Source organism: Alligator sinensis, unplaced genomic scaffold, assembly GCF_000455745.1.
Source record: "Alligator sinensis unplaced genomic scaffold, ASM45574v1 scaffold54_1, whole genome shotgun sequence".
NCBI classification, from domain to species: domain Eukaryota; kingdom Metazoa; phylum Chordata; order Crocodylia; family Alligatoridae; genus Alligator; species Alligator sinensis.
This window is the reverse complement of record NW_005841962.1, coordinates 2,750,408-2,759,765: the sequence shown is the minus strand read 5'-3', so window position 1 is coordinate 2,759,765 and position 9,358 is coordinate 2,750,408. Positions and strand designations below refer to the sequence as shown.

Below are 9,358 nucleotides of genomic sequence, written 5' to 3'. Positions count from 1 at the left end.
GTAGACAAAAAAGCCAATAGAATGAGGCTTACTTTGATAGGACCTTGTGACCCCAAGCAACTCAAGGGATCACCAAATGTATCCCAGGCTCTCCTGTGTTCTGAGCAAAATTGAATGCTGCACACCCCCCCCCAAACTCCCTACCCTCAACCCACCACTGTATCTTTAGAAGTCAGCATAGAGGAATCATAGGGCTGAAGGCTGTTTACATTGAAGGAAGGAATCTTACAGCCACACAACCATCCTGGTGTATTTTCTTTGCAGAAATGAGGAGCAATTGCATATCTGCCCAGAAATCAACATTTTCATCTTTTGATAGACACCACAGGTTCAGAAGCATCACAGGCTGGTAGTAACCAGGGCCCGTGAGGTACAGCAATTTTACTCCAGCTCCAGAATCTACATTTTAATTCATAAGAAATGTAACATTTCAGAGGAGATATATCCAGTCAGCCCTTACCAATTCAGCATCTCTCATATACTTGGAGTGTCTCATTATCAGTTGAAGCCCATCATCGGAGTGATGTGGGAAGCTTTGATTGCCACTGCTCAAGCTGCAGTTCTGCTGTGGATATTTCCAGGGCTTTTAAACTGTTTTTTTCCTCATGTGCATGACATTTACTTCAAACTAAAACAAGAAAGCAGCTATGAATACAAATACCATGCACTTTATTTTTTTTTAAAGTTGCATATGTATTTTAATAAGGACCAGTTTGGGATCAAATATGTGAAGTGAGGTGTATTTTTGTGCTATTCTCACAAAAGCAGCTGCATTGTAACTCAGGGCCTCTGTCAATTTGGGCTAAATAATTACAAACACCCCGCCAAGAAAATGGATCATTTATTCAGTCGCATATAAAAATTAAAAAACATAATACAGAAGAATATAGAATATGAACACATATCGAAACACTTTTTAAAAAAAAAAGAATTTAATGGGGTACAAGGGTAAAAGAAAAACGTGATATATACAGTCAACAAATAAGTTAGCAGGGTTCCAAAGCAATACACTCTTATTCTATGAGATTCTCTCTTTGCTATATGGCTGTCAAATATAAAAATACTCAGAGCTGATCTTATCTTGTCTCTGTAAAGAATGCTCCCATCAACAGTAGTTTTGCCAGCATGAAGTATAAAGACTGGACTTACGTGCTAGCTGATGTGATATTTTTTCCCCCCTTAGGAAAGGGAACTTGTCCCAGAAATCAACATCTATTATCTTGCAGGAAACCGCTGTTGAGTGCAACTTATATGCACTATTAGCTGTGTTAGTGTACTCTGAAGTGTCAAATTCATTCCTGTGTGATTTGCTGATGTGAAGACAGCTAATGCCAGAAATTAGCAGAACTGCAGCTGTATGCTACGTTCTGAAGTACCCAGATGATCATTCAAGAATGATCAAAGACATTCTGAAGTTTTCATCATTTAACTCCACCCTAGCTACTTTGCAAATTAAATTTACCAAAGGAAAAAAAAAAATGCACTGGTAACTCATCCAGGCTCAAAATGTAATTCTCTTTATTATATTTTTTGAACTGAAATTTAAACCTACCAAATAATAAAAAAATCAGGGCAATGTTTTTATTCCCAGTCTTTATATGCAGCAAAATAAATTAAGTGAAAATAAATAAACCTCAGTTTAGGAAAGAAGTTTAAACACATTTCAACATCAATTTTGTACCAAAAATTTAGTTAAAATGTTAAATAAAAACCAGATGGCTCGCTGGCAAAAAGCCGGAAAGAAAAAATTGGTCTATACTGCATACTTTGCAGTTTGTTACCCAAAGTACAAACTACAGGATCTTGCCTAATAAATTGCAAAGATTTACAGGCAGGTGATGACATGGCTTTGCATATTTGTATATTTAAAAAAAAAAAAATCATTCAACATTTCCCCCCGTCAAAAAAGGAGACAGATCAAGTAATGTTGTCCAGGTGGAGACAGAATTATTAAACTGCACTGATAAAAAAAAGACGGTAGAAATTCAGTTGTCTGACAAAAATAACCATAGCTATTTTGGGAATTAAAGACCAAAGAGGAAATTTTCAAATGGCATTAAAATACCCTGGTGTCTCGATATACAAGTAGAGAGGGATATAAACAAGCACATTTCTCCATTGACAGTGCTAAAGATGAGCAGAACATCTTTAGTACATAAATAAAGGCACACACAGCTGACGTTTCTCACAATCTGTTACTTGCAATTTTGCAGGGAAATTACTTCATGTGTGGCATTTGTATGAAAGTGCTACTGGTTCAAGTAGAATGAATGGCTACTGGTAATTAGGATGCAAAAACATTTAAAACAAATGGTGGAATCTTTGTCTAATTAAAGTCCTCATCCAATGAGACCAGGACTTCAGCCTGAGACTATTATGATTGCTTATTGCATAAAAGTTACTGTCAGCAAGTTATAACATTTATTCTATTAATTATGCCATACTTCTAATATTGCTATACCAGTGACAGCTCATGGCAGACATGTGGAACTAGATCTTCAAATTGTCAAGTCCAGAGCCATGTGCAAAAGGGCACAAGCAACCAAAGTAACTGTATAGGCAGGCAAGTTAGGCACTTTGATGTGTTAATGGGTAAACTTCTGACTGTGTGAAAATACCTGACTCTCGTGTGGAATTTTGAAAGCTGCATATGTAAATTAAGAAGGCAGTTGCAGGTTTGTTTTGTGAATCCTTAATTCTATAAATCTGGCTATGGTTTTAAATTGTATATCCACTAAAGTGCAGGCTGACCAAGGTTTTTCAAATTAAATTCTATTAATTTTGTAGTGTGAGGCTGTCAAAAGCAGCACCTAAAATGGCTTTTGAACACAAGTTCCATTGGAAGTTAACAAGAGCTATGCTCCTATGCCACTTAAACGCTTTTGAAAATCCCAACCTAAAGTTGTAATAAATATCTAGATAATCTCTGCAGGTTCACCTATACCTGTGCACCCAATATGACTACATGTTCTAAGTGGAACACATTTTTTCACTTTATCTACGGAAGTCAAAAAAGTAAACAACTCTTGCAACTCAAACACAAAGACTTGCCCCATGATTATTTCTTCATAGCATCCTCTGTTAGTAGTAGGACTAAGAACATGACAGATAGGAAGATAAAAATTCCATTGACTTCTGAGTGGGAGTTTTTATGCTCTCAAAAATTACTGGTTTTGCAAAAAGTAAGGCAAATAGGTGATCTTCACTGTTGACGTACACAATATTACCAAAATGGTTTACCACTTACTGGAAGATGAGAAAATTATACCCCTGGTTCTGGACCACAAGAGCAGAAACCCACAATAATGTCCATGGGCAAACCACAGGTTAGCTGCATATGCTGCTTTTCAGTTACTTATACGAATAAGCTGCTTTAGCTAATTTGGGAGACAGGTGAAGGAAATGCCATACATTATGCCCTCCTAGGCTCAGACATTAGGGAAATGAGCCAACTTTCAATAAGAACATCCCAATACTTCAGAGCTGCTTGAGTCAGTGGTGTGGGCCACAATCTTCCAACATCAAAGACATTCAGGAAGCATTTTTTGTCTCCGAGTTCCATTTCTCAGCAAAAATCATTTCCTGTGATTCTAATAATCCATCTCTTATAATAATCCATGGCTTTACAGGAAAAGAAAAGGTATATCTTTGCTGTTTCCAAAAGAGGAGCACCTATATTCATGAATAGCATACACTATTGCTAGGTTTGCTAAACGTTCATTCAAAATTGAAAACAACCAGTTGAGGTTTTAAAATATATATATCCCATGTCAAAACATGCTGAAAAGTCTCCTCTTCTGTTTTTCCTCCCTCTATAGCATACAAGAGAGCACTTCCTTTCATAGAGTTTTCTTCTCCCATTTCCACACTAGTCACATGTTTTTGCACACGTTATTCCATAGACCCTTCCTGTTCCTTATTTTCCAGCAAGGACATGCTCATGTCTCCATTACTCTTTGAATTTGTGTCTCCATTACTTTGGGAGTCCTCTGGCTTATGGTGTGCAAAAGTGTAGATTTCAGTGTCTGTCAGTGTCAAGGATGGAAGGTCCTGTGCATCAGACACCTTAGCCTCTTTCCTGAAAGAGAGAGGAGGTGGGGTAGGTGGTACATCACCAATGGGTCCATCAAAAGGCCGGTACACATCTACTTCTGGATCAACTGATCCCTTGGATTCCTTCAGCAAGTGTCCATAGACCATGGCTTCATCAATGACTGCGTAAACATGGGAGTTGTTGTCTTCCCTCCTCTTTCTGAAAAAGGCCTGTTTTCCAGGCATTCGAGTATTGATGTTGGCATTGTACACCCCCACATTGGCATTGTACACCCCCACTGCAGGATTCTGGTTTTTCTTCTTCCTGGTATAAAGGCAAGATTAGTGCATGAGAAACACTATGAATAGTACACTGCTTGTGCATTTAAACTCTACATTGGGAATCATTTGTTGCTAGCCAACTCATATAGATTGTAGGCTCTGTACTCTCAATATTAAATACTAGAAGTACCATAAATTAACCTCTCTTAGAAGCCACTGTATGCACAGCAGCAGAGAACAACATCTTGTGTATAACAGAGCATCAAATAGCATTAGACACGATATTTAGTTCTATTAGGGTTTTAGTAATCCCAATGGCATCCATCTTGAGGTTTGTAATGGAAATGCTAGTAGTCCACAGTGAATTTGATCCTACAGCATGTGAGGCCCATTTCACTCACAGACATCAATGGCAGTTAAAGACTTATCAGGCCATTACAAAATCTGGCCTAATGTTGTTTGAGATAAGCAAACAGCAGGGATCTAGTTGACAAGTTAAAAAAATTATTTTCCTTGCAAATGCGGGTAGACCCCTAGGCACAAAGTTTCCTTGGGGAGGGTTTTTTGAAGTTGTGTGTCCTTCAAGCCTAAAACTCCAAGTATTTTCTCAACAGGACAGAGGAGCATTTGCAGGTAGCAAGGGAGTTTAAAGGAATAAAACTTTGCTATAAAAAGGTAAAATGCCCTGAACTTTATGCCCAAGGTCAAACTAATGAAGAAGCCCACAAATTATCTAGTTTTGCTTCAGGTGAAAAGCTTTTGCACAACTGTAGTCATTGTGCAGCACAACTTCTTGACAGTTTCACCAAATTTAGGACACGCATCTCTGAACACTGAATGTGCATGTGCTACTTCCCTGGCTCTAATAAGAATGCTCGTTTGAATGAAGTTATGAGTATTTTCGCTACCCAAAGAGCTCAAATTTTAGCTAAAAATGCTCATCCAGGTTCTGCCAAACCAAAGAGAATTTGCTATGGAGCTGGCATAGAAGCTAGCTGGATGTTGCTGAATCTGGCTCCTGTACATTCCACCTTCTTCTCACTGCATATTGAAGATGCCTCCAGTTTGTTTTGCCTGTAGGCAACAGCCCTCTATAACTATGCAGTAACCTAACAGTACTGACTCATCAGAATGTAACTTCCTTAAATCCAGGATTAGGAAATCAATTCTGTTCTTGCACGCTATTCAAAGTAGTGATGCACAAACCAATCCTATTATTTCATAATTTATATGATGTATCAGAAGCAAAACAGGGAAGCTTGTTTGAAAAATGACTGTATAGAATTTTCAGAGAGAACAGCTAAATTAACTTGATCACTTCTAATGAAATTCAGCTGATACCTATTTTTGGTGAAATCGCACAAAAAACTGAGACCAATGCTACTGAAAAAACACCTTGTAAGAAGTTATTTACAATGATACATTGCAACAGCATTAGTACAGGAGTCTCTCTCCATCTCCCTCTGTTTTTTTGTTTAACAATCTGTTGTACTTGCCTGCCCTCCATGTCCCACTGTTTATCCCAGACCCACCTCATGGATCAACTATCTATCTAATGCAAGAAATAAGGATTGGACCCATACAAAAAACTCTTTTTTAAAATGTGTCTAACACAGTATCTCAAGTAAGGAACATACTTCTTCCTAATGCAGCAGATGATGAATCCAATGGCTATGAGTAGTCCAGCCCCCACCACTGCAGCAATTATCACCACCAAATCTATAAAAAGAAAGGAGAGAGAGAAATAAAGCAATCAGTGAGGTGAGACAGTCTCCTTCTCCTGAAAACCAACTGCCAGATGGAGTCATTTCACTGCTACTCAATGTGCTAGCTCTGGGTAGAGAAGTGATAGCTCCTTTGCTGCTAAACTTGCCTTGTACATGTCACATACTTCCCCCATCCAATCATCCAGAGGCATGAAGAAGGGGCAAGAGTTAAGGTGGAAAGGAGCTAAGTTGCCACCTAAAATGGAAGCAGCGTAGCAATGGCTGTGTGGGTAGGCTAATTACCTTCTGGGTAAGCTGAGTGGCACTGATGCTTAGCTGTGCAAATTAGTCCATCACTGGTGTGGGGTAGGCAAGAGCGTTTGGTGAAAGCTGTACCACCAGAAACAGCAAGCTTACCAGATGGACATAGCTTAAGGTTAGCAGTCTGTGAGAATAGTCTATTTTAATTAAAAATAAGCAAGCAAATTAAAGACTCTTAAATGAGTCTCTTCTGGAGTGAAGGACAATGTATTACCTGAACAATGTGGCAACTAGCTGTAAAAGTAAGATGACACTAATTTTTTTTTCACAATGTATTTAAAGATATATTTAAAAGCCAGCATGCCCAGAAGGCACAAGAAAGTCAAGCAGCATTTTCTACTCCTAAGGTCACAGACCTGTTTAATGACCGAGGACCTGATCAAGCAACATTGTTATCGCAGCAGCCCTTACTTACATGATAATCTATTAAGTACAGTAGAACAGCTCACAGGACTATGATCTAGCTCGGCTATTCTGCTTGAGCATACTGCTTTGGACACTTCAAGCTCTGCCCATCCTAATGTCTCCTTAAAACATGTAGAAAACTTTTTTATTCAATATGTTGAAAACCTCATTTCTAGCTTGGAGAGTATTTTAACAGTAACAGTTATAGTACCTTGCATGTCTTTCATCTAGAACAGGGGTTTTAAACCTTTTTTAATGTGTACCCCCAGCAGTCAGACATGTGAGGGTGCATGCACAGCTGGACACGAGTCGAGCAGGGAAAGGGGTTTGGTGCGTTGCCGGATGTGGAACGGGGGAGGGTGGCAGCAGCCACACACAGAGCAGCGACAGCATAGGGTGGTGGGTAGCAGCAGCAGCTTCCACATGCTGTCATGTGACAGTGACCACAAAATGGTAGAGTGCAAGATCCTATGGGGAAGAAGGAAGGAAAGCAGCAGAATAAAGGCACTGGACTTCAGGAAAGCAGAATTCAGCAAACTCAGGAAACTGGTGGGTAGGACCCCCTAGGAGGCAAGTCTGAGAGGATAAAGACTCAAGGAAAGTTGGCTGTACTTTAAGGAAGCCCTCTTACGGGCACAGGAATGAATTATCCCAGGCAATGGAAGAATGGGAAATGCAGTAGGAGACCACCCCTGCCTAGGCAGCAGCATCGTCAAAGAAAAAATTGGTCACAGTATTATAGAAGAGTATAAGAATATTGCACAGGCATGGTAGGAGCAAACTAGGAAGGCAAATTTGAGATACAGCTGGCAAGGAACATAAAAGGCAATAAAAAGGGATCCTAAAAGAATGTCAAAAGTAGAAGGAAGACACGAGATACTAGAAGTTCCTTACAGAAAGAAGGCAGCAATCTAGTTACGGATGATGCATAGAAGGCTGAAGTATTTAATGCCCTTTTTTTACATCAGGCTTCACAAATAGGGGCAGCTACCAGAAGTTAGTAGCAAAGGCAGGGAAGGAGACAAACAGCCTAAAGTAATGGCAGAACAGGTTAGGGATTACTTAGAAGACTAGATGCTTTCAAGTCATCAGGGCCAAATGGGATGCACCCTAGGGTACAGTAGGAATTGGCTGAAATCATTTTAGAGCCATTTGCCATCCTCTTTAAGAACTTGTGGAGGTCAAGCGAGGTCCCAGATAACTGGTGAAGAGCAAATATAGTTAGTTCCCATCCTTAAGAAAAGGAAGACGGAGAATCTGGGGACCTGCAGATCAGTCAGCCTGACCTCTACACCTGGAAAGATCATGGATAGTCCTAAAGGAATTCCTTGTGAAACACCTGAAGGAGAACAAGGGGAGCAGGAACAGCCAGCATGGATTTACCAGGAGTAAGTAATGCCTGATGAACCAGATTTCCTTCTATGAAAGTATAACAAGCACTGTAGATAGGGGAGAACAGTGGATGTGATAAGCCTCGACTTTAGCAAGGCTTTTGACATGGTTGCTCCTGACATTCCTTATTAACAAGCTTAGGAAATACAGACCAGATCAAAGTACTAAACAGATGGACACAACTGGCTGGATCATGGTGCTCAACAAGCAGTCATCAATGGTTCAATACTAGTTGGGAGGAGGTATCAAGTGGTGTTCCCCAGGGGTTTGTTCTAGGTCTGGTATTATTTAATATCTTCATTAATGGCTTTGGATAAATGGGTCAAGGGCACACTTAACAAAATTTGTGAACAACAGCAAGTTAGGTGGTGTTGTAGATACTCTGGAGAGTAGAGCTCAGATCCAGAATGACCTGAACAGGCTCGAGAAATGATCTGCAATTAGATGAGATTCAACAAGGACAAGTGCAAAGTCCTGCACTTGGGACAGAATAACTGAATGCATAAATACAGACCGGAGAATGACTAGCTAAGCTGCAGTACTACAGAGAAGGATCTGGGGGTTACAGTGGACTGACCACAAGCTATATTTGAGCCAACAGTGTGCTTTCATTGCAAAAAGCCAACAGCAAACTATGTTGTATCAACAGGAGTGTCACTTGCAAATCAAGGAAAATGATTCTTCCACTCTATTCAGCACTGATGAGGCCTCACCTGGAGTACTATGTCCAGTTTTAGGCCCCACACTTCAAGAAGGATGTGGACAGATTGGAAGGAGTCCAGTGCAGAGCAGTAAAAATTATTAGGGGTCTGGGAGGCAAGATCTGTGAGGAAATGCTGGAAGAACTAGAGTCATTTAGTCTGGAAAAGAGAAGACTGAAGGGGGATTTGATAACCCCCTGAAAGATCTTCAAATACCTGAAAGGCGATTACAGAGATGGAGATGGGCTTTTCCCTGAGGCTGTAGGAACAGGAGAAGCAGCAATGGCCTGAAGCTGCAGCAGAAAAATTTAGGTTGGAGATTAGGAGGAACTTTCGGACTAGAAAGATGGTCAAGCAACTGGAACAGCACATGTAGATAAATTGTGGAATCTCCAACTTTGGAAGTTTTTAAGAGCAGGTTAGACAGATACTTGGCTGGGAAGGTTTAGTCAGGAATGCTCCTGCTTTGAGCAGGGGGTTGGACTAGTGACCCTATGAGGTCCCTTCTAGCCCTACTTT

General features: G+C 40.1%; 1 protein-coding gene across 1 annotated transcript in view; it reads right to left on the bottom strand.

Annotated features, from left to right (window-relative positions):
• Window positions 1-825: 825 nt before the first annotated feature.
• Window positions 826-9,358, bottom strand: part of CDCP1 (CUB domain containing protein 1) — a 57,283-nt gene continuing 48,750 nt past the window's right edge. Inside the window, exons 8-9 of the mRNA XM_025200295.1 lie at window positions 5,952-6,033; window positions 826-4,357 (exon numbers count right to left, since the gene is read on the bottom strand). Coding sequence (XP_025056080.1) covers window positions 3,892-4,357; window positions 5,952-6,033 — 548 coding nt within the window. The 3' untranslated portion in view covers window positions 826-3,891. The remainder of the gene's footprint in view (window positions 4,358-5,951; window positions 6,034-9,358) is intronic.